This window comes from Erpetoichthys calabaricus, chromosome 17 (genome assembly GCF_900747795.2).
Source record: "Erpetoichthys calabaricus chromosome 17, fErpCal1.3, whole genome shotgun sequence".
Taxonomy (NCBI): Eukaryota; Metazoa; Chordata; class Cladistia; order Polypteriformes; family Polypteridae; genus Erpetoichthys; species Erpetoichthys calabaricus.
Window position 1 is genome coordinate 8,540,977 of NC_041410.2, and position 27,999 is coordinate 8,568,975.

The window sequence follows — 27,999 nt, forward strand, 5'->3', positions numbered from 1 at the left end:
ACAGAGAGAGAGAGAGACACAGACAGAGGGAGAGAGACAGAGGGAGAGACAGACAGAGAGAGGGAGAGAGAGAGAGACACAGACAGACAAAGAAAGAGACACACAGACAGAGAGGTGGACATCTCTTTTCACTAGATTTTTTTTTTTTTGTTATATATATTACACTAAGTACCTGTACAAAAGCCTGACTGCTCACATTCCACTGTATAAATTTAAAAAACATCTAAAAGTCTCTGGACCACTAACACAGGGCCTGCTTAAGGGGGCGACAGGCTTGTAGTTTGTAAACAAAGTTGAGATATTTTGCCCCTTTATTTCGATTTCAATGGACAATAGAACATGATAATGCTGAACAGAATGGATCTCCTTCATTTAAAAAAAAAAAAAAAGTGTGACTTCTCAAAAACGCCAAGCCAACCTTTTTTGAAAGCACACACGGTGGGTGGGCACAAGGGGCATTGCCTGGAGCAGACCAGGCCGATCCCAGCGAGCGAGGTTAATGATGAGTTTCCAGTTCCACCACCATCCAGTCTCCCTGTGGCGACACGGTATCTTCAGGGGAGTAGCTGGTCACCGATGTGATGCAGGCAGAATCATTCAGTGGAGAAATCAGGTCTGTCCACTGGCTGACTTCCACCTCACTAATTGTGCCACCTTTACAAGGCAGGTGAGCCTTCTCTCCAGAGATGAGCAAGGTCTGCTGAATGAGCTGCTGGACCATGTCAGCCTTTTCACAGTCGAGCTGAAGTAGAGATTTCCGGTTTCTCATGGACAGCTCTTCGTTTGAGAGAAAATGCCCGTCTTCATTGTGCCTCACCTTAATCTCCTGCTGTCCCAGGAGATGCACTTTTCTTTTCTGATCCTCTTCATCATCTGAGGTTTCCATGGCTTCATAAATGGTGCCAAGAAGTGAAGTTGGAGAAGACTGCTGTCCAGGAGAGATTACCAGCATCACTGGGGCATTAGGAGGGTTATCAGCAGCCATCTTCCTGTTCTGGTTTCCTGTTAAACAGTTGAGATCACTTTGAATCGTTAAAGAGCGCCTGACTGTGTTTCAATACGTCTAGGATGATAAAAAACCACTAACACACTACAGCTAGCATCACTAAAACGAATGACAGCATCCAGAACAGGAAGTGGGACTGAAGACGGACGAACGAACGAACGAACCACAACACACACACACACACACGACAAACAGGAATGAGCGTAGGACAATGGCAAACCACACAATTACAAAAAAAAAACAGAAAATGCAAATAAGAAATGGCAACTTGAATTCTCTTCTAAACTTTCAAACATTTTACATAATCACTGAGAATAATGCCACATAAATTTCAGAACTTAACAGATGAATTGAAACTTTTAGGTGCTTTTCAGACAAATCTGGCAATAAAGAAAATCAACAAAAGGCAGTTGGCTCCAGGCTGCCTACTGTGTGCGAGAACAAAGGGCACACACAGAAATTTGGAAAGTTAAAATTTCCTGCCAAGCTGCTTACACAATTTTGAGTTAACAATATTCTCCAATTTGTAAAATGATAGCTGAAGAGGTGTCTCTGTTGGAGACCTGGCTCGTGAGATTTCCAAAATCAAATCCAATCAAATCACGTGAACACAGGTTAAGAACAGAATTTTATCAATTCATATTTCTCAGGTAATACCTGAACATGCAACTGTTTGTTTCTTAAGCCATGCATGCTCAGAAGTACTCTGGAGAAACCTACGCAGCTCTGTGTCAGCAAGACAGCAAATACCAGAATCCACATTTTTAACAAAAGCCAAGTGCCTTTCATCCGACCACAAAAAAATGAGGGTATGAAAGCAGAACCTTTTATTTTTTAGATTTACTAAATGGGACAGAGCAGACGAGAAACCACACAACACACTTATGAGACTTAATGAAGGAACAGGGACATCTGGTGGATGTGGAGAGTATTACACTCCTATGAGGCTGCTTCTATTCTTTGTATTCAGCAGTTGAAATTTCTTTCTAATCAGCTTGTACAACTAATTGTAATGGAGCATCGTTTGTCACTTATGAATGTACTGGTGCTCTATTGAATGAGGAACTGCAATACTTTTTCATAGATTTAAGACACCCCCCCCCCCCCTTTTTTAAATTTACTCACTCCATGGACTTTGCTCTTCAATCATCAGGATTTTTGCATAGACAAGGAAGCAAAGGAGACACAATGCTAAAATGGAATGCAATTACTAGAGAGTGTCATATCCATCCAGGGACATTCTACAGGGCAACCGCTGAAGTTATTGGAAAATTTCAGTTAATTTTAGGGGAGGCAAAGTCCTTAAAACAAGGGAAATCCTATTAACATCATATACTGTATTATATTTTTTTTTTTATATATATATATATAATACATACATACACACACACATACAGTATGTATGTATGTATGTATGTATTATATATATATATAAATATAAATAAATAAAAAGTATTTGGCTTGCTACATTATAATAAAAGTTTAAATGGGGGAGATGAAACATTGAAAAGGACTGAATGTAAATGACAGTATTAAAAAAAGGAGGAGGATTCCATTTAAAAAGCAGATGTTGGTTGGACTAAAACCTCAGCAATCACTGGAGTCCCCAGAACTTAAAGCAGTGGTCCTGGTGTTCAGCTACATCTAATCTAAAAACTTGATGCCCCACCATACAGAAAAATGAAAAGTTTTAACATTTCTTCTTTTAGTCATCCTGGTGTGTGTTCAAAAACGTCCCGCGAGACAAAAGGACAGCTGCTTCACAGGCTTTTCAAATGATCGACACGCAGCAAGCCAGCAGCTGATCAGACCGCATCTCCTTAGCGTGTGTTCCGCCTCCCCTTCACAACACGAGTGGCAGAGACACAAAGTGGCTGGACCATAGCGTGCCCAATTGGGGGCCAGCGAACCGAGCAGGGGGCAAAGCCTCCTAGTAATTTATTAAAAATAAAAGTTTCTGTAAAATGCGAAAAAATTTCATCCTGTGGACTAAAAGGTCAATCTAATGTATCCTTTCAGGGTCAGCCCTGTACTGTAAATACGGGAGACAGCAAGACTAAAAAATGCTTGGTAAAAAGTCCCCAGCTTACATGGCGCCCGACTGGAGGACCTTTTGGCTCAATTGCCAGTATTAGATGAGGTAGCTTTACACAGGGCTGTTTTATATAGGGTGGTCCAGATCTAATTCTGCAATTTTCATTACGCTATAACTTAAGTTTATTACATAGAAAAATCACCCGAAAAATTCCTGGACCATCGAGAAGTGTGCGAACTGACAACATGAAGAATCGTCTTTGTGCCAAACTGGAATCGTCCCCACATAAATCGAAGTCATCTAGACGATCTGGATCTGCAGAATTAGATCTGGACCAGCCTGTACACTAAGAGGAGGTATAAACTTACTCCTACTGTTGATATGTGCAAACATTTAGTGTGTGTGTAAACTCTGCTTCAGGTGTTAAACCATCTTTGCCTTCAGATGTAGAACAACTGGGTCACATAGAAACACCAACTGTACCATCTGAAGCTTCTTTCCCAAGTGAGGATACGTTGACCTCAAGCCCCGCACAAGTACAGTATGTAGTGACCTTTTATCATGGCTGTACACCTTACACTGTCATCCACCAATGATTTACTGTATATATAGCCTGTAGTGATAAAAATACAAGGCCAATTTCTCATTTTTCAGATTCTGGACTTTGAGATGCCCTTACAAAATGAAGTTGGAAACAAAAAAAAAAAAAAAAAAAAGACAACCAAGCTAATTGGGTGGTCCTGTCCAATCAGATTCTCTTCCTTTATTAGTAAATGTTTCTAAATTGAAATGGCAACTAAATTTTACTGAACAGTGTCTTGGCGGATGATAACCAGATTTAAAATTACAGTTACGGGTTCAAGTAGAGACAGATCTTACTAAGCTTTTATAAAAACAAAGCCATGTACAAATATTAAAAGCAGTGTTTTGGTTTTGGCTGGACTCTAGGAGATGCACTATCCTCTTCAATATCCTATAATATACCAACATCATTTATTATTGCGGGCACTCCAAAGAGCGTTTCCTGTGGCTACAGTGCCCATCTCCCAGACTCGATACAGATATTATAAAAGCATGTAAATGTTTGACGTTTACTTGATCAGGATTACTATGAAATCAGTTTGTTTCCACTGCTTTCATCTCCATATCAAAAGATTTGCTACAAATCTGATGGCAAAAGTGATTGAATCGCCACTCCTTCCACAGTTTAGCAACAGTAATGATGAAACGTGTGCTTAGCCACCACAAGAAAAGTGAACTACAGTGGAACCTCGGTTTGCAAGCATAATTCGTTCGTGCTCGTAGTCTAAAGCACTTGTATATCAAAGTGAATTTCCTCAAGAAATAATGGAAACTCAAAAACTACTCATATAAAAGTGATTAATACAAAATATAAAGTAAAAATACATAAAAATAAATTAACCTGCACTTTACCTTTGAAAAGAATCATGGCTGGTGTGAGTGAGTTTCTAAACTCTTGTGGGATTCCACCCAACGGGACGACACGCGGAAGAGCGTCCCAAAGCAATCACAGTGCTGTAGCAGTTTGCCGTAAAATCGAATCCTAAAAGATAGCGGACATGCTATAAGCGCCTGCTGTCAATGGGTGATGCAAGGAATTAGGAACATTATAAATGTGCCGGGCCCTGCCTGACTGCTGTGTCTGTGTACAGTGATCCCTCGCTATATCGCGCTTCGCCTTTCGCAGCTTCACTCCATCGCGGATTTTATATGTAAGCATATTTAAATATATATCGCGGATTTTTTGCTGGTTCGCGGATTTCTGCGGACAATGGGTCTTTTAATTTCTGGTACATGCTTCCTTAGTTGGTTTGCCCAGTTGATTTCATACAAGGGACGCTACTGGCAGATGGCTGAGAAGCTAGATTGCTTACTTTTCTCTCTCTCTTGCGCTGACTTTCTGTGATCCTGACGTATGGGGATTGAGCAGGGGGGCTGTTCGCACACCTAGACGATACGGACGCTCGTCTAAAAATGCTGAAAGATTATCTTCACGTTGCTATCTTTTGTGCGGCTGCTTCCTGAAACGACATGCTGCAAGGTGCTTCGCAAACTTAAAAGCTCGAAGGGCATGTATTGATTTTGGATTGAAAAACAAACTGTGTCTCTCTCTCTCTCTTTGTCTGCTCCTGACGGAGGGGGTGTGAGCTGCCGCCTTCAACAGCTTTGTGCCCTGTGCTTCGCATACTTAAAAGCAAACAGCCCTATTGATTTGTTTGCTTTCCTGTGTCTTTCTGACAGACTCTGCTCCTGACACGCACTCCTTTGAAGAGGAAGATATGTTTGCATTCTTTTAATTGTTAGACAGAACTGTAATCTCTGTCTTGTCATGGAGCACAGTTTAAACTTTTGAAAAAGAGACAAATGTTTGTTTACATTGTTTGAATAACGTTCCTGTCTCTCTATAACCTCCTGTGTTTCTGCGCAAATCTGTGACCCAAGCATGACAATATAAAAATAACCATATAAACATATGGTTTCTACTTCGCGGATTTTCTTATTTCGCAGGTGGCTCTGGAACGCATCCCCCGCGATGGAGGAGGGATTACTAGTAAACACTATATGCTCGTACGGATGTTGACTATATGAGTGAGGCACGCCGACTCAGACAGTTAATAGGAGACGATTGCCCACAATCCTGCAGCAAGAGAGAAGAACCATCAGCTCAGTTGTGATCACATGATGCTCAGCAGACAAAGCGTGTACATACTATTTGTACTGCAAGACCTCGCTCGTTTATCAAGTCAAAATTAAAAATTTTTGCTCGTCTTGCAAAACACTTGTAAACCAAGTTACTCGCAAACCGAGGTTCCACTGTACTAGGTACCCTTAAATATGAGAGAGGACATGCTTGGCAGGAATACTGAATGGAAGCGGGTGGCTCAAATATTCAAACCAAAATCGCTATTGTAGAAATTGGGCACACCCTGTACCGGTCACAAAACTGCTAATTAACAGAATAACCTAGTGACTCAGCCTTATAAAGCGGTTATTAGAACCCTCTAGACGAGAACAGGCCATTCAGCACAACAAAGCTCGCCAGTCCTGTCCACTTATTTCTTTCAAAACTCGAAATGGATGTTTTTTTGAAAGTCCCTATAGTCTTACTGTCTACCACACTACTTGGTCACTTATTCCAAGTGTCCATCGTTCTTTGTGTAAAGAAAAACTTCCTAATGTTTGTGATATCTGAAGCCATTACTAGGAACGCCACTTGTGTTAAGAATCAAAATGTGAGCCAGAAAAGCAACACAAAAATCCAAGAAGGTGATACGAACTCCATTTTTAGGGGACCACTCCCAGAAAGACTTCAGATTGACCTTTTTTGTGGTTGAACATGCATTGCTGCACACACTCGAGACTCTTAACGAATGAGACAGTCGCACAAGTCAGGTCAAGATGCACACATCTGCCTTACCCTCACAGAGCTGAAAGTCAGAACATTAGGTGTGCCCTACCACATGGGTCAGTATGGAGTGGGCAGGACTACTGGCACTCCTCCTAAATTCATTCATTCTTTCATTAGAGTTGCGAGATGCATTAGTGAGGGGCAACATATTGAGGTGACGGACCTAACTATTTAGCTGGTGCCCTTCCCAGTTTATGCTCAACTCCAATATTTGGAAGTCAACTTCTGCCAACACTTCATATTTAACACAAAACAGTTAAGACAGCACTTTGGGGGGGGGGGGGGGGGGGGGGGTTAAAGGTTAGGGCAGGAGGGTAAGTGACAGATTTGAGACAAGTAATGGCATTGCGCACATTGCAGGCTCAATGTTTTAAATTCCACAAAGCACAGCACAGTGTGACTGCTGCCTACACTTGGGCATCAGAGGACACGGTGCCAACTTCAAGGCAGAATAAAACCTAAAACCAAACTGAGGAATGCAAATTAAATTCTTACCATGCTGTTAAAATGCAGTGGCCAATTAAGAAAATGACCAGCACTGCATATACCGACAGTCTTACGCTTTAGGCTTTTAGTGACACTGCTACCCATGGGTGAGATTAAGAGAGTAGGTAACATGGCTTCCCCTCTAGAACACCACCTGCTTGAGGAGTGGCACGCCTGAACCACATTCATGAGTACCAGTGGTATTTGTGGCACGTGTGGAGCAGACACTAGTAGTTCTATTGTTTCACTGAGATGATGTGCTCTCATTCACACACAGATGGCTCTGTTGTCGTGTATTTCTAGTGTTTTCTCTCTGAAGACTATGCTACAGCATTCACAGAAAGTTGTTTTTAAATATACAAGAAAGCCGTGCGACACGTAAAAAGAGCTTAATTTCCACTGTTTAAACACAAGATCTTTTCCCCAAAGGCAGTATACGTATGAATGAACTATTTAGTAAACCAATTAGCGGCTGTATTTTTGCTGTGTTTGATGCGAGTATTCAAAAATGGGGTCGCATGACGACAACAAGATCAACAGATGATCACATTTACCTACCAGTGGGCGCAAGCAAGGTTAATGCAGTAATGGTCAATTATCTACAGCAAACAATGGTCACAGATGTTCCTGTATTTCCATGGTTGAGGAGCTGCAGGGTCACCGGTTTTGTGCTGCTTCAGCAATGAGTAATGACTTGTCTGTAAAGACTGAGGTGTGAACAGTACAGCAATCCAGCAAAAAAAAAAAAATTAATGTGCTACAGAGGTTTCACAATACCTGATGTGCAGTAGACGTTAAGCTACAAGTCACAAGCGTGGCATGTAAGTGGGCGTCTCAGACTGGCTCCATAAAACACACGGAGTTCACATTTTCTCCCTGTGGTTTCCTCACACACTCCAAAGACCTGCAGGTTAGGTGGATTGCGGTTGCTAATTTAGGCCTAGTTTGCGCATACGGGAGTGTGTGTGTATCCGGTGATAGGATGGCACCCTAATGCAAGTTTTATCCTGTCCTTACGCCCAATGCTTGCCGGAATAAGAGAGTTACAAAGATAGATGGAAAGATTCTACAAAGAGCAGACAACAAAATGGGAATGATACTCAAAATGAAGGCAATCAAAGTTAAAGGCTGTAAATCTGTAGGCCAGCTGTACCCTAATATGGCATATATTGGCAGTGATCTACCAGGGGTGGGCAATGTCAGTCTTGGAGGGGCCGCAGTGGCTACAGGTTTTCATTCCAACCCAATTGGTTAATTAGAAACCAATCCTTACAAACCTCAGACCTTATTTAATTTTATGGCTTGTTAGTCTGCAATGTAAGGTTCTTATATCGTAGATTTTTTTCCTTTCCAAGGATATCATAATGATTTGAAGCCTAAAACAGATAATTAAGTTTGATTTATTAAAACACTTAATAGAAAATGTGACAAACGGTGCATGATGAACACAGCTGTAAATCGAAGCAAGCTAGCTGGAGAACTGCTGGCTGCTTTGTCAGTTACATCTTATTGCTAATAAGGAGCCATTAAAACAGTGACTGCAGTGGTTTAAGATTGAAATAAATTAAGGGTGGGGAACCTTAACAAGTGAGACCACTAAAATTAAGCATCAAAATGTCAAGCAACAAGTGCATCATCGGCAGTAAATGACTTCTCATTAAGAAACTGGGTTGGAACAAAAACCTGCAGCCACAGCGGCTCTCCGGGACCGACATTACCTACCTCTGATCTAGGCCAGTGGTCAGCAATGTTGGTCTTGGAGGGCCGCACTGGCTGCAGGATTTTGTTCCCCCACACTTGCTTAATTAGAAACCAATCCTTGGTAATAAAATATCTAACATCATGGCCTGTTGTTGTAACTCTGCCATGTACAGTCATTTTTATAGTGTGTGTGTATATGTATGTACAGTGGTGTGAAAAACTATTTGCCCCCTTCCTGATTTCTTATTCTTTTGCATGTTTGTCACACAAAATGTTTCTGATCATCAAACACATTTAACCATTAGTCAAATATAACACAAGTAAACACAAAATGCAGTTTGTAAATGATGGTTTTTATTATTTAGGGAGAAAAAAAATCCAAACCTACATGGCCCTGTGTGAAAAAGTAATTGCCCCCTTGTTAAAAAATAACCTAACTGTGGTGTATCACACCTGAGTTCAATTTCCGTAGCCACCCCCAGGCCTGATTACTGCCACACCTGTTTCAATCAAGAAATCACTTAAATAGGAGCTGCCTGACACAGAGAAGTAGACCAAAAGCACCTCAAAAGCTAGACATCATGCCAAGATCCAAAGAAATTCAGGAACAAATGAGAACAGAAGTAATTGAGATCTATCAGTCTGGTAAAGGTTATAAAGCCATTTCTAAAGCTTTGGGACTCCAGCGAACCACAGTGAGAGCCATTATCCACAAATGGCAAAAACATGGAACAGTGGTGAACCTTCCCAGGAGTGGCCGGCCGACCAAAATTACCCCAAGAGCGCAGAGACGACTCATCCGAGAGGTCACAAAAGACCCCAGGACAACGTCTAAAGAACTGCAGGCCTCACTTGCCTCAATTAAGGTCAGTGTTCACGACTCCACCATAAGAAAGAGACTGGGCAAAAACGGCCTGCATGGCAGATTTCCAAGACGCAAACCACTGTTAAGCAAAAAGAACATTAGGGCTCGTCTCAATTTTGCTAAGAAACATCTCAATGATTGCCAAGACTTTTGGGAAAATACCTTGTGGACTGATGAGTCAAAAGTTGAACTTTTTGGAAGGCAAATGTCCCGTTACATCTGGCGTAAAAGGAACACAGCATTTCAGAAAAAGAACATCATACCAACAGTAAAATATGGTGGTGGTAGTGTGATGGTCTGGGGTTGTTTTGCTGCTTCAGGACCTGGAAGGCTTGCTGTGATAGATGGAAACATGAATTCTACTGTCTACCAAAAAATCCTGAAGGAGAATGTCCGGCCATCTGTTCGTCAACTCAAGCTGAAGCGATCTTGGGTGCTGCAACAGGACAATGACCCAAAACACACCAGCAAATCCACCTCTGAATGGCTGAAGAAAAACAAAATGAAGACTTTGGAGTGGCCTAGTCAAAGTCCTGACCTGAATCCAATTGAGATGCTATGGCATGACCTTAAAAAGGCGGTTCATGCTAGAAAACCCTCAAATAAAGCTGAATTACAACAATTTTGCAAAGATGAGTGGGCCAAAATTCCTCCAGAGTGCTGTAAAAGACTCATTGCAAGTTATCGCAAACGCTTGATTGCAGTTATTGCTGCTAAGGGTGGCCCAACCAGTTATTAGGTTCAGGGGGCAATTACTTTTTCACACAGGGCCATGTAGATTTGGATTTTTTTTTCTCCCTAAATAATAAAAACCACCATTTACAAACTGCATTTTGTGTTTACTTTTGTTATATTTGACTAATGGTTAAATGTGTTTGATGATCAGAAACATTTTGTGTGACAAACATGCAAAAGAATAAGAAATCAGGAAGGGGGCAAATAGTTTTTCACACCACTGTATGTATAAAGAATTGAAAACACTTTCCAAAAGAGGAAGCCTTAGAGCAGCGGCCCCTCATTCACAGTCCTGGAGGGCCGCAGGTTTTTGTTCTAACCCGGTTGCTTAACCAGAAAGCAATTCTTGCCAATAATGTAATTTCATGGCTTGTTAGTGCTTTAACTCTGCTATGTCAACTCATTCTCATATCCTAGATTCTTACCCTTTCTATTGATATCATCCAAATGACATAGCAGCACTAGAAAAGGTCCAGAGAAGAGAGACGAGGCCGAGTCCAGGGCTACAGGGGTCGAATTAGGAGGAGAGATTAAAAGAGCTGAGCCTTTACAGGATAAGCAAAAGAAGACTAAGAGGTGACCTGACTGAAGTGTTTAAAATTAGGAAGGGAATTAGTGCAGGGGATCGAGACTGATTTTAAAATGAGTTCATCAAGAACACAGGGACACAGACACTTACGGGTAAATTTCACAAACATTAGGAAATGTTTCTTTACACAAAGAATGATAGACACTTGGAATAAGCTACCCAGTAGTGTGATAGACAGTAAGACTTGAGGGACTTTCAAAACTTGACTTGATGTTTATTTAGAAGACTAGCTTCGCTCGCCCACTCCCGGGTTTAGTTAACCGGATATACAATTTTAAGATATTATTTTCATGGGTATTGTTACATATGCATTATTTTCACTTTTACTTTAAAATTTTTGTAAAAACAATATTTGCAATGATTCTAAATTGGCCCTAGTGTGTGCTTGGTGTGTGGGCGTGTTTGTGTGTGTCCTGCGGTGGGTTGGCACCCTGCCCGGGATTGGTTCCTGCCTTGTGCCCTGTGTTGGCTGTGATTGGCTCCAGCAGACCCCCGTGACATGGATAGGACTGGTGAGCTTTGTTGGGCTGAATGGCCTGTTCTCTTCTAGAGGGTTCTAATGTTCTAAAGATTTGAAGGCTAAAATGGAGGAGTAATTCTCAGTCCTTCAAGTATTTAATTAAACCCAATAGTACATGATACACACACACAGGTGTAAATGGTAACAAGCTAAATGGAGTAATGCTGTTCTCTTTTGTCATTTGCATGTTATTGCTAATCAGGAGCAATTTAAAAACCAAGAATACAACGGTTTAAGACTAAAATGAGCAATACGTTCAAAATCTTAATGAGCGAGACAACTAAAGTGAAGCAGAAGTGTCACTTGAGCAATAAGGACGTCTTATTAAGCAAGTGTGTTGGAACAAAAACCTGCAGCCACTGCGGCCCTCCAGGACTGGGATTGAGGGACCACTGCTCTAAGGCTTTGTCTTTTGGAGGATGTCCTTGGAAAGTGTTTATATATAAAAAAAAAAAAATCTGTTATAAAAATGACCGGACATGGCAGAGTTAAAACACCAACAGGCTATGAAGTTAGATGTCTTATTGGCAAAGATTGGTTTCTAATTAAGCAAGTGTGTGTTAGAATATGTTTGTTATAATATTAAGTTTAATGTCACTGTCTCTGTGCACACTGTTATGGATTCATTCATACCGGCAGACCAAGTATGGTACTCAGGGGCTCAGCATTTAGAATTGCCGAGCCAAGCATAGGACTAGATAGCCAAAGACAACTGGAGGATTGTATAGTCAGCCTACAGACAGAATAGTATACTTCTGTCCTCTGTCAGCACAAAATCATCTTTCCTTGTTGGGAGAATGAGAACTGCATGTAGGCATTGTACTATTCCTGCATGAGGAATTGAGTCCTTTCCTGTTCTTGTTTGGAGACCAGAGAAAGAGCCTGCACGTGGAGCAACCAGAATATAAGGATGGACCTACTGACAATACACTTTGAAGCTGTCGGGCGAAAGATTATGTCATCTGTCAGGAAAATCCTTTCAGCGTGGTGACGAAAGATGGCAGACTGCATAGATCAGGATCCCACCTTAATAGAGTCTGTCATAAGCTTCCCGTCTGTAACCGCGTAAAATCGTCAGTAAAGAAAGCTAAAGTATAACTTTTTCTCTCGTGATTTTTGTACCACCGTAATCACTATGGGAGGGAAATTGCCTTTTATATCATATTTCTATATTTTTCGGTTACTTAACAAGCCGCAATTTCAAAAGAACACATTTCTGGAGAGCGAATGCCTCCAAAGGAAACTGTGTGTTGGAACAAAATCCTGCAGCCACTGCGGCCCTCCAGGACCGTCATTGAGGACCCCTGCTGTAGCAGATGAGTAATTCTTTCGTTACAAATATTTGATTAAAGGAGAACTTCATGATGATTCCACACTGGTGTGAATGGAGACTGTTGGCCCCTTTCTCATTTGCATCTTATTGCTAATAAGAAGCCCCCCCCCCCCCCCACAAAAAAAGTGAATGCAGCTATTTAGTGCGAAATGTTAAGCAAGATAATCAAAATGTAGTAGAAAAATGTTGCTTGAACAAGAAGTGTTGCAACAGCAATGATTGACTACTCATTAAGGAACTAGGTGAGAACAAAAACGTGCGGCCTCCTCCAGGACCAAGATTGCTCACGTGCCTGATCTAGAGGGGCAATAGGTTCTGGTGGACCATCTGAAGCACATGTGGGTCACAGCTGGTAGCTAGCAGAGAGATGTCAGAAGGGTGTCACCAGAACACAACCAAAAGGTCACAAAAACAAGCAGGGAACTATTTGCTGGATCTCTTGAAGTGAATGCCAATCTGGGAGATCTGCCAGGATGCTGCTGTAGTAGTAATTTTAAGGCGGCAAATTCTATTTGACAAACTCCACCAGACTTCAAACACGAACATAAAATTCAAAAGCCTAAAACAGCAGAAAATAAACTACAAAAAGAATGAGGGCTCAGCATGGGATACAGTGTAGGAACCAAAAAGCGCATTTAGAAGCAGATGAGGACAGAAATGTGCAACACAGGCTTCCATTAGCTCTGAATGCCATGCTGCTGAGGAAGACTACGTAGGAAACTAAACTTAACATTTATTCAATACACAGATTAGATTTAAATAAATAAAAGTACCCCTTGTAAATGAAAATTACTTGAAGCACAAAAATTTTAACCAAAAGGTGGTGGCTTGACTTTAGAAAGATAGAAGGAAACAAAGGGGCCTGGGCCAAAAAAAAAAAAAGGTCTGAACAGGTAGGAAACCTGCATTAGTTTTACAAAGAAAAAAAAAATTTTGCAGAAAAAGATCATTAAATATCTACTTTTATTTAAAGCTATTTTTTTTTTTTAAATTTCGAAAAAAAAAAAACAATAAAACTGAAGGCTGAAGTACAAATCCCTACGTTTGAAAGTGTAAAACATTCCAGTGATGCACATACAAAAACAGGGGAACACATTTTAGGTTAAAAACAGTAGGAATATACAGAGGTAAAGAGTCCTTTAATAAGTTAACGGCTTAACAAAACAAAAAAAAAAAAAATACTTCTTATAAACCATGTGCTAAGTGATTACTTACTGTAATGCTTCTGTTTTGGGGGGGGGGTCTCTATCAGCTATTGCACATATAAGAACTTAAGCCATAATGAAAAGTGGCACAGAAATATGAAGCCCTACAGCATCTCCCCTAAATACTCTGCACTATACATTACCTGCCAGCACGTTATCAGTCTTTTCACAAATAGCCGAGTAGTAGGGTGGGACCATGTCACCATCGCCCGGGGTCATGTCAGAAGAGCTAAGTGCATTATCAGGGGAATCCTCATTTGAGTCCTCGCTTGGCAAATCCTGGTGCAGCACTCTAGGGCTTGCCATGGGACAGTCCGTTTCAAAGTTTCCCAGCATGCTGGCAAAAGTTGTCTTGGGACAGGACATGTACTCGCAGTCTTCCTCCCCATCTGGGTTTAGGCAGAGCTGCTGGGGAACCATTTTGCTGGAGACATCTTCCAAGGGAAGTAGATCCACATTCTGGTCAGAGTCATTATATGTAGGTGCCACTCTCTCCATGGATTCCTGGGCGAAATCCTCAGCAGGTGGGTGGTGGTGGTGGTGGTGCTGCTGCTGCTGCTGCTCCTGGAGCTTTAGCTCCTTAATCAACGTAGGATCTGCACCTTCCTCCAGCAGCTGGTCTTCGTTCTCAAGAGAGAAGATACCAGGACTCTTGCCACAGCTTTCTGCAGTGGAATGGGCATTTGAAGTGCTATCAAAAACATAGGAGGCAACTGAATTGGCAGAATGGGGGGTGTCTGCGCCCCCTGCATCAGCAGACATCAGATGTTCCTCCGTTTCATCCACAGACTGAAGTTCAGTCTGGATCTTATTCTCCTGGGCGGCGGTGGCGGCAGCAGCAGCCGCCGCCGCCAAGAGTTTTCCTTTCTCTTCGAAGGCAAGGTTATCGATGCCATTAAAATCCATCGCTCCTGGGTCATTAATCAGCATTTCTCCCTCGGTATCTGAATGATCATCCTCCTCTTCTGTTAGGTCCTCAGAGGAGGAAGCCGGTTCGGTTGGAGGGTCCCCCAAAATCTCATCGGCAGGTAGCGTTTCTGCCTCATCATCCCCTTTGTCCAAGTGAATCCCCAAATCCTGATCAATGGGAAGCTCTTCCACGGGGCTGTTAGCCTGGTCAATTGGAGGAACTCCAGTTACTTTTTCATCCGATCTGGATTCCACTCCCGAGCTGCTGTCAAAGTCTTTAAGTTCTTCAGGAGTGCTCGTCTCACTGCTGCTCTGAGCTGCGAGCTCCGGCCCACTCAGGGTGCTCGACTTAGACAGGCCCTTTTCATGCTCTCTCTCTGGAGGCGGCGGAGGAGACGAACGGTACCTTTTAGATTCGTCAAGGTAAGAATCAAACTCGAGCGTAGCGTCGCTGCTGCCAGCGGCCCCCTGACACTTTTCTAACTGGAGGGCAATAAGATCTTCTCTTTTGGAACATTGTTCGATTACAGACTCGACCAGCAATGACTGAGGTTTACTTGCCACTTCATAAGGGTCCTGAACAGAGTACAAATCTTGATATTCAGTAGTAAAGGGTTCATTCGCAGGAGAAGAAAACTCGTCTATTACACTGGCGGGATTAAAATTGGACTCCTCTGACCAAGCAGCCACTGCTGATTGAGAATAACTATCTTGACTGGCAGACCAAGGAGCAGCACTCTGTTCCGGTAGTTCTGTTGTACAAAAGTCAGTCTCTTTCTTGCTCATCTCCTGAGCTAAATCACTCTCATGTTCCTGAGGAGGAACCCATGCATCAGCAGCTGAGCCAATGTTGGGCACATTCTGAAAATCTGATGCATTGTGCAACTCTACTAAATCGACCAGGTTATGGCAGTCCCTTTGCTCATCTTGTAGCACAGCTAAACTAGAAGCCACCGTAGCCAAAGCAGCATCTAAATGAATGGGGGTCAAGTTGTTGAGATTTGTTGCTTGAGTAATGTGCTCTAGTTCCCGGGGCATTTCTTCTTCTTCAAAGTCTTCATCTTCAGGATTACCACAACTCTCATGACCACTTTCTGTAACCACCTCACTCACCATCTCCACATCTTCATCCTCCTCCTGATCAACATCCTCTACACCTTCAACTTTCTCAGACCCAACATCCATTTCACATTCTCGGTCTTCAAGGTCCATCTCCAGGTTAGCTTCTTGGAGGACTGCGTCCCTTTGCTGGTCCAAATCATCCTGGATGTCAGGCACAATTTCAATATCTGGGGAGCCTCCACGGCCAACCTCATTCAGATCGTCCATACTTTCCAGCATGCCTGCATTTGACTCAGGGGCACTAAGTTCAGACATGCAGGGATGACTGACCTCTTCAGAATCCATTTCTGAAACCATCCCATGGTGAAGATCCATTCCAGACATCTCACTCTTTTCCAAATATTCAGTTGGTTCTGCCATTGTTCTAGACTCTGTTACGGGGGCATCACTCATTTCTGATACCGACACCCTGCTGTCTTCTGAATGGTCGTCATCATCATTGTTAATTTCTGTATCCGCTTTTTCGATCTCGCTCTTGTCGATATTCATTTCCAATTCTACAAGAACATTTTCATCAGGCAGGTCAGGCAAGGCAGACTGCGGCTTTTCAGGTCCCTTAAGTAAGTCGTGATGCAAAGACTCCGTTTCGGTCATAGCAGCATCTGACAGGTCGGCGAGTAGAACTTCATTAGATTCCCTTTGTTCCTCAAACATAGGCACATCTGGTGAGTGGAGAGATTCAGGATTTTCAACTACAGGCACATCTTCTTGCAGAGGTGTTACAACAGTCTCAATTCCATGCTCGCCCAAAACTTCTGGGGTGGCAAATTGGTGAACTTCAGCTACCTCACAAAGATCAAGTAAGGGTTCTCGGACAGCAGCCGAGTGATCTTCTAAGACATCGGGTTCCTTGAGCTCCAGAATTGGTTTTTCAGGGATGAGGGTTTCATGGTCTCCTTGCGTTTCTGCTGTGGTTTCTTTAAGGGATGCTGGAACTTCATGCACAGATTCTTCATGTGCCTCTGCGAGCTCTGAATTCTGTACTTCCAGAGGCATCTCTAAAAGAATAAGTGGAGTCTCCTGTGGAAGGTCCCCCAGATCAGGAACAGCAGGCTGAACTTCTGGAATTTTAACTGCAGCTTCCTCAGGAACTTTAGAGGCGGTTTCCAAAACATCTTGTGGAACAGCATTTTCATTCAGACTCTCGAGCACCGTTTCTGAGGTTTGTGCTTCAGCCACCGGCACAGCTTCTGGAGTAGCTGGAACATCTTCAGAAGCAGCAGGAAGTTGGGCTTCCTTTGTGGCTGCCCCGCTGCTCATGATGGGTTGTACGGACTGTGTGGGTTTTGCCAGGCGTTTAACTGGCATTGGAGCACTGCTACCAATGGTCTTCTTTGGACTGGGAGAAGCAGTCTTCAGCAGACCCGGTCTGGAAGGAGTACGAGGGCTTGCACTGTTTTTCAAAGGGGAAGGCTGAGTTTTGGACTCCTGCTGGATCTTTGACTTGACTTTCTCAGTTGCTTTAGGAGTGGCAGATAAACGCTTGGTTTCTGCATTTGTGGATGGGACAGCTGAAGCTACTTTTGGGGTTTCACTTTTTGAAGGTTTGATTGGAGCAGTAGCAGCTACAGGCTTCTTAGCAGCAGAGACTTTGGAGGCATCGGGGGCTAGGGAGGGAAAAAATAAGGAGATTTCAGTAATAATGATCACAAAACCAAACAACAGTATTGCTTCAAAGCTTCAGATTCCTGAACATGCATAAGACATTGGCAGGGTTTTATTTTCTGAAGAACTAAATTTGAACTTTTCAGCAAAAAAAGCAAACTGACATACACAGCTATTAAGTTTTACATGTAATATATTGTACAAAGAAAAAACTTAACCATACAGCATAGTTTAAGGGGGGGGCGCTTGGATTCCTTTCAGGTTTGTATAAAGCTGCAGCATAAGTGGTAGTACAGAAGCAAATCATTTTTGTTTAAAGTTAAAAGCATGACTACTGTGTAATACTTTCATTTAAATTCTCCCACGGATAAGTCAGGGCTTGATTTTACCGTATAATTTCTGGTATTTTATAATGTCGGTCGTACAAGTCGAATGCGGAAAACTAATGCTATTGGTCCAAGAGATTATGATATGGGAACACCCACCTGAGAGAGTAACCACGGAGCACACGGCCATTTTTTATTTTTCTATGTGGGTGTGGCAATGTGCTGTATCAGTGCGTGCTCCTAATCCCCCCCCCCCCCCCCAATACTGTGCCTATGTGACCACATGTTAATACCCGAACTATTCCAAAGTGACATTTACACTGTTTTGTGTATCTCACATCCTCATACACCTTTATCGTAAGAGCATCCCTCATCTACGATGGAGCTGGCTTTAAATTAAAAGTCGAAGAGGCGAAAGAAATTGGTAACTGCAATGCTGCTGCAAAATTCGATGTGTCTGAGAAGCTGATGTGAGATTGGAGGAAGCAAGATGTTAAAATAAAAAAAAAAATTGTATTTTTGAATGGGCGTACAAGTCAGAGTCTGATTTTATGATCGACTTTTCGGGTTTCAAGACCTGACTTATACGTGAGTATATAAAAGGTAAACACCAGAATCTACACTCCATGTATTTTGTTAAAGGGAAAAAGAGGCAAAAAAGTAGCACACAAGACCGCATATTAAATGAAGCGATTGGGGCAGAGTCCCAGAGGGTCTGTGGGTCACAAGCAGTTTTGATTAGGCCTCACCGGTTAAGTGAACTGCCCAACAAAGATGTGTCCACTGTAGTCTTGCAGTCAAAGGACAAGTATGGCATTTTTCAAATCAGTTATTTTCTGAAACTTGGTGTGTGTGAAATATATATAGCTCTAACTATGCAACTTTTAGTGCAATAATTGCATAATTAGATCTGGACCACCAACACACACACATACATCTCTCCACCCCCCCCCCACACACACACACATATTCTCAAACCCCCCCACCCATTTTCCAAATTCTACTGATTTGTATAAATTTAAAAAAAAAAAGAAAAAAAAAGTCTTGCCTGCACTGGAGCTTTACAACTGGGCATGAAGCACCACCCTAAAATAAATGCCCAATTAATAAATACTTATCAAATACTTCTGCTTTAAACTTCAATAAAAAAAAAAAAAAGTACACCTTCACAGTTTGTGACACATGTTGGCAACAAGAAAAGGGATCTGGAAAGGATGATTTTATTGCATATTCCTGGTACTAACTTTCTTTGAGGTACAGATACTTTTCTATTCACTTGTGAGAGTTCTCACATAAATACAGACGTAAATCAAAGCAATGCCAACCACGTGGTTACGGTTTACTATGATTAGGTCCAGCTTGGAGGAAACGGCACCCTGGGGGAGTTGAAAGGTTAACAACAAGAAGACTATAAGTGCTGAGCTAGCGGACACAGCTGATTTCTTCTGAAATGGCGGAATCTCATAATATTGGTGCTTTACTTGATTCAAAAATGTGCAAGAAACAGGTCATTACTGAACAGCTGTCATGGATTGAAAAATGGATGTATTAAGTAAATGAAGGCTTTTGTTTTTCCTGTATATATTTGTGGCCTGCTAATCTTCAAAGTATAATGCCACAGCAGGCAAGATTATTTTTCAAATTTACAGAAGTTGCTGGACTCTAGAATAATTTCACACAGCAAATGCATATATAACCAGGTTAGTGGAAAAAATAACAATGGAAAAAATGCCAAACTTACCCCTTAAAATCGGACAAGCTCCTGTGGGACCCAAAGGAATTTAATCTCCAAATCAGTTAATTCTATTCAGGGTTATGTATGAATTGCGAACCTAACAAACAACTTAGTCTATTATTAAGTAATTCCTTAACACACATTATGAACTGGCCTTTCTGCCACAAGAACGAAAAAAATGCTTGAAAACAGCGTAACGCTTTAATACATGTGCTGTGCCACGACTCAAACTTGAAGGATGGGCGATGTCCTTGGACCGGCTCTTTGAAAAGAAACAGATACCCAAACTAGAGGGAAGCTAACGTCTCGCATCTCCCAGAAGCCCACAATGAATCACTGTCCAATACATTAAATATTTTGGAACTGCTTAGTTTCTCTCCTACAGTACAGCTGTTGTACTGACAAAAAGTTTAGGATCCAACTTTGTCTTGGAGTAGTTTTCGATATTATATAGCAGTGCTAATCCCTCTTGCTCGTTTGCCTCTCATTTTGTTGTTTTTGATGCTTGCGCCTTCTAATTATTCTTGAATATATAATACTTGCTTTGTAAACTGCCTTGGATAAACAATTCTGCTAAATAATTGTAAATATACCAGTAACAGCGCACTGCAGGAACTACACTTGACTTGAGTGTTCCTAGTCTTCATCCTCTTTCTCTGTACGTTTAACATTCATTTGCTCAGAGGTTGATGCGCTTCCTGCTTCCTGAGCAGCTCTTTTCACCACCCTAGTGGCTCGCTTCTTCTTTTAGTCTTTCACTGGCATCTTTTCGCATTAAAACTGATGAAGTCAGTGTTTGTGTTGCAATTACCGAGTATGTTTTCCTTAATTTTTCACTTAATCTGGCACTTAAATCATTCTTGAAGCAGATTGAAGACTTAAGATATGAAGAGGTAGGGGAAGTGATGGCGAAGGTGGTAGGAATGAGAACGGCGCCTGTACACATGCACCGCACAGCTGCTGCCGAGAGTTGATTCTACAATAAAATAAGGAATAACCTGGGAGGTCAATCACCCCCCCCCCCCAAAAGTGGACAGTAGAGGTCACATAGTATATGTGAACCAAAGTTCAGGTCAATAGGTCAAACGGTTTGTGAGCTACAGGTGATTTTAAATCCTGGACAGAAACTGACAGCCACATAAACGTATTATATAAAAGATAAAAGAACGTTGATATACAACTGGGTTAAAAAAAGAAGCGCTAAATACAGAAATCTTACAGTAAAGAAACAGCATTTTGTTACATATTTGACATAACGAATCTGCCCATTAGTACATGTGGAGTGATGCATGTTGATCCTTAATCCACACACAAAGAATGGGCACAAATAAAAGTGTTATTGCAGATCAGGACCACCTCGACAACATATTCATAATGACAGCTTCAAGGTAAAGTGTCCTGTATGCGTGTCCGATAATTGGTGAGCAAATGCAAACTCAACTGCAGTAATACTAGAAAGCAAAAAAAAAAGTAAGTTCTGCCTTCTCTTTTTCAACTGATGCACCACAGTTTAAGCAAAAATCAGTTCCCAAATATTTTAGGTTAGGAGTTACCTTTCTTGTTTGCAGGTGCAGATGAAGGCTTTGAAGCCACTGCTGCGGTTTTGGCACTAGATGGCGCTGTACTCCCCACTTTGGCCGAGGCAGGCTTAGGAGCGGGCGGCTTGGATGCTGCATTACTAGTTGGGCGAGTCGCTGCTTGGGAAGAGCCAACAGGTCTGCAGAAGAGCATAGAGAGAGCAGGGGTTAAAAAAAAAAAAAAAAAAAAAAAAAAAAAGGGGGAGGCAAGAAGCAAAACTGTTCTTACTACCCGTGCCAATACGTAAACTGCTGAATATTGACACTATTAAAAAACACACATGGTAAAACAAAAAAAAAAAATTATTAAAATAGTTATCAGCTGCTTTGAATGCTGAAATAAAAAACAAAGGAAACAGCAAAGGAAGAATCAAATCTGTTAATTAACATTTCTGAAGGCCAGCCTTAACGTGCTAGGAAACACCTATGACAAACAGAAAAGGGCACTGCCAACATCTCAGTCCTTTTTCTACCACCTATTTGACTTAAACCTAAAATACATTTTAGTCATACATTTTGCAGGACGTTTTATGTAAAATTTAAATAATTTTTCTATTCCAAATAGCAATTTTGCTAATATTTCAACCATATTAAATCTTTATATCAAGACAAACTGGAGATAATTGAACACCAAGGGGAGTTGTGCACACACACAGCAATCAAGTCTGAAGAAGCCATCACAATAACAGCTTTTCCTGCAGCAACATCCCAGCCATTGAGTCCTTCAGCAAAACAATTCTGCTGAAACAGAGCTGTGTACATTTAATCTAAATCAATACATTCACTTTAGTGATAAACTAATGTCTGAAAGAAAAAGGTGCCACTAACATGTAAAAAAGCAGGCATATACAAAAGTGAGGCATACTAACCATAAGTAAACACGCGAAATCTCCTGAATTTGACACCACCAGGGTATTCATTTCAATCCGCATTCACTCTGCCTCTGCGGTCGTTTTTAAAATCCAAGCCAGTTACCAGAGATGGCCCTCCATTTGCTGCAGGGCCATCAGGCTAGAACTCCAGTAGCTCTTGGCTTCCCTGCATCTCGCACCTTTGAGCCATTTACTTACCTTCAAAATGACCAGATTTCTAATGTAGCCGTCAAACTGCCCATTATGTAAGAGGGACGATGGATTCCCAAACACAGGATGGCAGGCCAAGGACACCTGCCAAGTCTCCTGCTAGCATCTTGGGGGAATAATGGACACTTCCGCCTGGGCTGCTTCATATGCCTATACTGTTAAAATACCGGACCAGAGCTGCTTCTTGTGAGATTTGGTCAAATGTAATGCAAATCTACAGGGGCACTCAACTGACATTCTCCTGGCAGCTGGACACCTTTTCTTAAGACCATTTAAAAAACAAATCTAGATACCTTATTTTTCACACCATAAGACGCACTTTTTTTTCCCCCAAAAGAAGGTTGGAAATGTCTGTGCATCTTATGGAGCGAATATTGCATCACAGACCATGGTGTATTACCTGACAAAAGTGAACATCCAGGGGTAGAGGGCGACAAAACTCACTGATACGTTACACAGGCATTCCCTCTGTGCTTGGAGGAATGTTAGACTCATTCACTCAGCATTTAATCCTTGCGTGTGCGTGAGTTGCGAAATGTAAACAAAAGCAAGATGGCATCGATATCTCTCAAGGGAGCAAAGCAAGTGCAGAAAACAAAGGTTTTGCGCATTATCACGGAGTCGGACTCTGATTTTCAGAATCAGATTTTGTTGAGAGTGATCAGGAGATCGAACAAGAGAGTGAGGAACTAGCATCAGCTGATCGGGACACCATTCGTGCACCATTCGTGTGGGAGGAATACCTAGACATTGATCCGTGGGAGCCAAACTGGCTACCGGACTTCACAAGACAGTATGGCTTGCTGTTGGACTCGACAGATTACCAGCCGCTGGACTACTTCAGGTTGTTCTTTCCTGAAGCTGCCTTTCAGCTACTGTCAAGACGAGACAAACAGATATGCAGAGCAGTTTTTTTTGAATCGAGGGCTGTGCTTGCACTGCATTCTCATTTTTCTAACTGGAAACCCACAACAAAACACGAGATGAAGCGCTTTGTGGCATTACAAATATAGATGGGAGTAGACTGGCGATATAACTTCGAGGGGCATTGGTCCAAACGTGCGTGATGATAGGTACGTGCTCCTGCAAAGTGATTGTGAGCAACTGAGCTTCATAAATTCTGACACGAGCGATGCGGAGTTCTTGGAGTTTCCATAAAACTAGAAGAGTGCTTGAACCTTAAAGTCTCTCCTTATTTGTTAATGACAGTGATGATGTTTAACACCACTGTTGTATTTACATGGTTGAAAAATATTCTGCTATATTTTATTAAACATATTAGTACACCATTTGGTTCAGAATATTTTTTTTCTTGTTTTCCTCCTCTAAACCTAGGTGCGTCTTATGGAGCAAAAAAATATGGTAGGTATTTTGGTGAAATATAAAACTAAAAAGGGCCAGAAAAGATTTTAATAAATAGAAACCCTTAGATGAGCTTTCCTATTAAACAAAACTGACTTTGGTCAGCGGCTGTTGTATGTAAAGTGCTTTATAAATAAAGTTGACTTGACTTGATTTAAAAAGGACAGGAATTGACAGAAAATGCACCATATTTGCTTTATAATATGTACAAAGAAAGTGAGAATCAAAAAGTGTTTTACTAAAAAGTCCTGTAAATCAATAATTCACGCAACTGTTTAAAAAGTAAGGCTCATTGTTACGAAGTCTAATATTGTACATAGTGCGGCATACCATTGTCGATCGACTATGTAGAAGCTGTCAGTAGCAGGGGTTGAAAACTGACAAATCTTCAATTGTTGTGACCAAGCAGGACTTGAATGTTCCACGTACCCCTGAACGACATTACGATAATAAACCACACTGAAATTTTTTAATAGTGTAATGTCCCTGCCCCAAAGCTTGCTGGCACAGTAAAACCAGAGACCAAAATACACAAAGGGAAGTCAGTTATGCTCTGCGATATAAGAGTGCTTTTCGAAATTTAGAACCTTGGCAAGTGTAATCCAGACAACTTGCAGGAGTTAAAACCAAACAAAAATGCAATTTAGTCATCATTAAAGTTGGCTTTTTTTTTTGGAAACCATGATGTCAGCAAATATTCTTGTGGCAAATTTGGCGAGAGGGTGCTCTGTCACTTAACACTGGTAAAGGCAGGGCGCCAACAACTTCAGACTCTGCAGAGCACAACATACCAGCAAATTATTAATCCTGCATCAGCACATCCCCAGGCAGGCAGAAAGATTGTAAAGGAGTTGAAATGTTACGATTTTGTGAAACCACACAACTCATTTTGAATGCTTCAAATAATCATGGTAAGGTGAGCCAAGGGGACCACCCTCTTCTTTATATAAAAAAAAAAAAAAAAAAAAAAAAAAACGAACCGAGCTTTCGCTTACAGTCCTGTATGGTGTTTGAAAGGCTACATCAAAGATCCAAGTTGTCCCTACACGCCAAAGACGTCCAACTAGGCCCCATTACCTTTCCATTTGTACAAATAAAAATTCAGACCTGGGGCATCACCACATGGGCAGACACTTTCACTATTTTAGCTGTTCATCCTAATCTCCAGCTGCTCCAGAGGTCCAATTACACCATCAATTTGAGGGGAAAAAAAAAAAAAAATGTTCAGCAAGCCTTGGGATATTTTCCAGTCAGCACATACCAAACATTTGAAAATTTTCTTGCTTTCAGTTAATCAAGCTTCAACTGAAGTTAGCTTAGGGCCACGAGATAATCAGAATATTGAAACAGACTCACAAAGGTAAACTCACTTTTAAAACTAGGAGTGTTTGGCAAATACATTTGTTATTTTAATATACCAAAGCAGTAAGGTTAAAGACTATTGTAAGCTGAAGATTTCAAGTAATGCTTAAAACAAAAACAAGATCACTTAAGTAAAAGTTTGCCCACTGACCACTGGCTGCTGTAAGATACAGCCACTACTTAAAACGTCTACAGCAGGGGTGTCAAACTCCGGGCCTGGTGGGCTGCAGCTTTTCTTTCTAACCCTTGTCCTGATCCGTGCCCAGTTTTCATTGCTATTTAACTCCTTTTCCCTTCATTTTAATTAGCCCAGTTTTAAGGATTCAGTCCACTGAATTGATTCGTTTCTTCATGAAATGGCAGCCAATCAGAAGTGAGACGTGAAACGAGCCAACAGATGAGCAGCTAAACTGGGATTTCAAACTCCAGCAAGTCACTTAATGAGAAGCGGATTCTTGCTGTTAATTAAGCCCGTTATTTAATTCCTTGGCCTGTTGCTGCTCTCATTTTGCCACAGACGACATTTCCAAAACTGTTGATTTTCTGTTTGTCAAAATGTTTTGGTGACCTGAGAGATCAACCTTACCGAGACCTTCATCTTTATTTTCAGATATTGTGTGATGGGCACAGGGGAGCTGGTCATGTGGCGGTTTGTTTTGTGTCTCATTATTATTTGGCTGCTAATTTAAAAAACACACACTAAGGGGCCCGAGTCAAATTAATGAAAAGCAAAAGAAGTTAATTAGCAGCAAAACACAGGTCACTGATGAAGATGGTTAGAATGAAAACCTGTAGCCACTGCGGCACACCAGGATGGGAGTTCACACCTGTGGTCTACAGGTTGGTGCAGACCGTTCACACTAACAGCACACACTAAACCAGCCATTTTATTGGTTTTATTTAAATTATTATATACATACCCCCATTGTTTTATATACTTTATTACCCATGCACGCACACATATTCTCACCCCAATGCACATCATTAGGATTTCTAAACTGCTGCAACAATAACGAAATGACAAACCACATCTCCACAGAAGCAAGACTGCCCACCCAACAGAATGTGGTTTGCGGTGTGCGGCAATTTTTCCTATGAATGTCAGAAACACAAGTAGCATGCAATGTTTGTATAGGGTGGTCCAGATCTAATTATTCAATTTTCATTAAGTTTATTACATAGAGAATTCACAGCACCTACCCTGCACAGAGATTTCACTTAGAATTCTTTTTGTTGCCGATAGATGGCAGCACCTACCCTGCATTCCAAAATGGCAGGGAGACGATTGTAAGTCGAACAGTTGCACAATTAGATCTGGACCACCCTGTACTTGCTCTGGTTGGCAGGGGAAAAATCTTAAAACTCATTTTAACTGCTGATCAAGAAAAACCACACACTACGTGGACAAGCAATCGGCCTTCCTCAATGCTAAAGAGGTAATCTCTGCATCATCTGCACCACGGCCTGCTGCTCCTTTGTCAGCAGAGATGTATTTGGGAAAGCAAGAGTCATACTTACCGTACCACTCTGATACTCTTGCTACAGTGCACATTTGAATTTGAAAACTAAGGAATAAAGTTAGACTTGTTACTTTTGATTTGTTCCTGAAACTACAATTGCAAAGGCCCAAATATGAAAAGGGGATAATATTTCTCATTTAAAGCAACGTAAAAACTTGCCTGAAATTTTGGCACTTAAAAAAAAATGGCAGGTATCAGCATACACCACAAAAGGTAAAATTCAACTATCAGTACTGTCCCAGAATTTACATATTTGGTGCATCAGTAGTTTCCAAACTTGCAGTGATTATTTAGGGTAAGGTTATAATTCATCGTGAACCTCCTATGTCACACTTTGTGCCCATCAATATTCCGTAATGCTTATTTCCCTATGTATTCATGGCAAATTGTTTCCCGTTAATTCAGTTTTTAAATACTGTTACTTTACCTTTAGTATGGTAACTAAAGAATTTGCCTTCACGTTACTCAAAAGACAACCCCCAAAAGGGCCACACCCCGTTTGTATGGAGTTTCCTCTCGATTGTACCAGCAAGATTGTTTATCTTTTACCTGGAATTGAAGTATGTGTCATATTAGGATAACCTAGTAGGAACAGCGTTACGTTTACATGAATGTTGTTGGGCTGTGCGCCTACAATCCAGGGGGTCTGCTTTTGGTTTTTTTTTTTTATGCAGCCAATCTCCAAATACACTAAGACTTTACATAATGCAGTGATTCCCAACGTGGGGCACACGCCCCACTGGGAGGCAATTTAATTTTTTTTAGGAGGGCAATTTGAAAATTTAGGTATTTTGATTTATAAAATGAAAAAAATTCAGCCGAGTGTGAAGCGGCTGGGATGAGAATCAGCACCTCCAAATCCGAGACCATGGTCCTAAGCCGGAAAAGGGTGGAGTGCCCTCTCAGGGTTGGTAGCGAGATCCTGCCCCAAGTGGAGGAGTTCAAGTATCTCGGGGTCTTGTTCACAAGTGAGGGAAGAATGGAGCGTGAGATCGACAGGCGGATCGGTGCGGCATCCGCAGTAATGCGGGCTCTGCATCGGTCTGTCGTGGTGAAAAAGGAGCTGAGCCGCAAGGCAAGGCTCTCAATTTACCAGTCGATTTATGTTCCTACCCTCACCTATGGTCATGAACTATGGGTAGTGACCGAAAGAACGAGATCGCGAATACAAGCGGCTGAAATGAGTTTCCTCCGCAGGGTGTCTGGGCTTTCCCTTAACGATAGGGTGAGAAGCTCAGTCATCCGGGAGGGGCTCAGAGTAGAGCCACTGCTCCTCCGCATCGAGAGGAGTCAGATGAGGTGGCTCGGGCATCTGATCAGGATGCCTCCTGGACGCCTCCCTGGTGAGGTGTTCCGAGCACGTCTAACCGGGAAGAGGCCCCGGGGAAGACCCAGGACACATTGGAGGGACTGTGTCTCTCGACTGGCCTGGGAACGCCTTGGGATTCTCCCGGAAGAGCTAGAAGAAGTGGCCGGGGAGAGGGAAGTCTGGGC

The 27,999-nt window shown here is 41.8% G+C and overlaps 1 protein-coding gene across 2 annotated transcripts in view; it reads right to left on the bottom strand.

Annotated features, from left to right (window-relative positions):
- Positions 1-431: 431 nt before the first annotated feature.
- prr36a (proline rich 36a) overlaps positions 432-27,999 on the bottom strand; it is a 58,656-nt gene continuing 31,088 nt past the window's right edge. Inside the window, exons 4-6 of one of the 2 annotated variants that reach the window (XM_028791282.2) lie at positions 21,156-21,319; positions 14,049-17,543; positions 432-1,002 (exon numbers count right to left, since the gene is read on the bottom strand). In XM_028791282.2, coding sequence (XP_028647115.2) covers positions 497-1,002; positions 14,049-17,543; positions 21,156-21,319 — 4,165 coding nt within the window. In that variant the 3' untranslated portion in view covers positions 432-496. The other variant, XM_051920662.1, reaches the window with a different exon arrangement.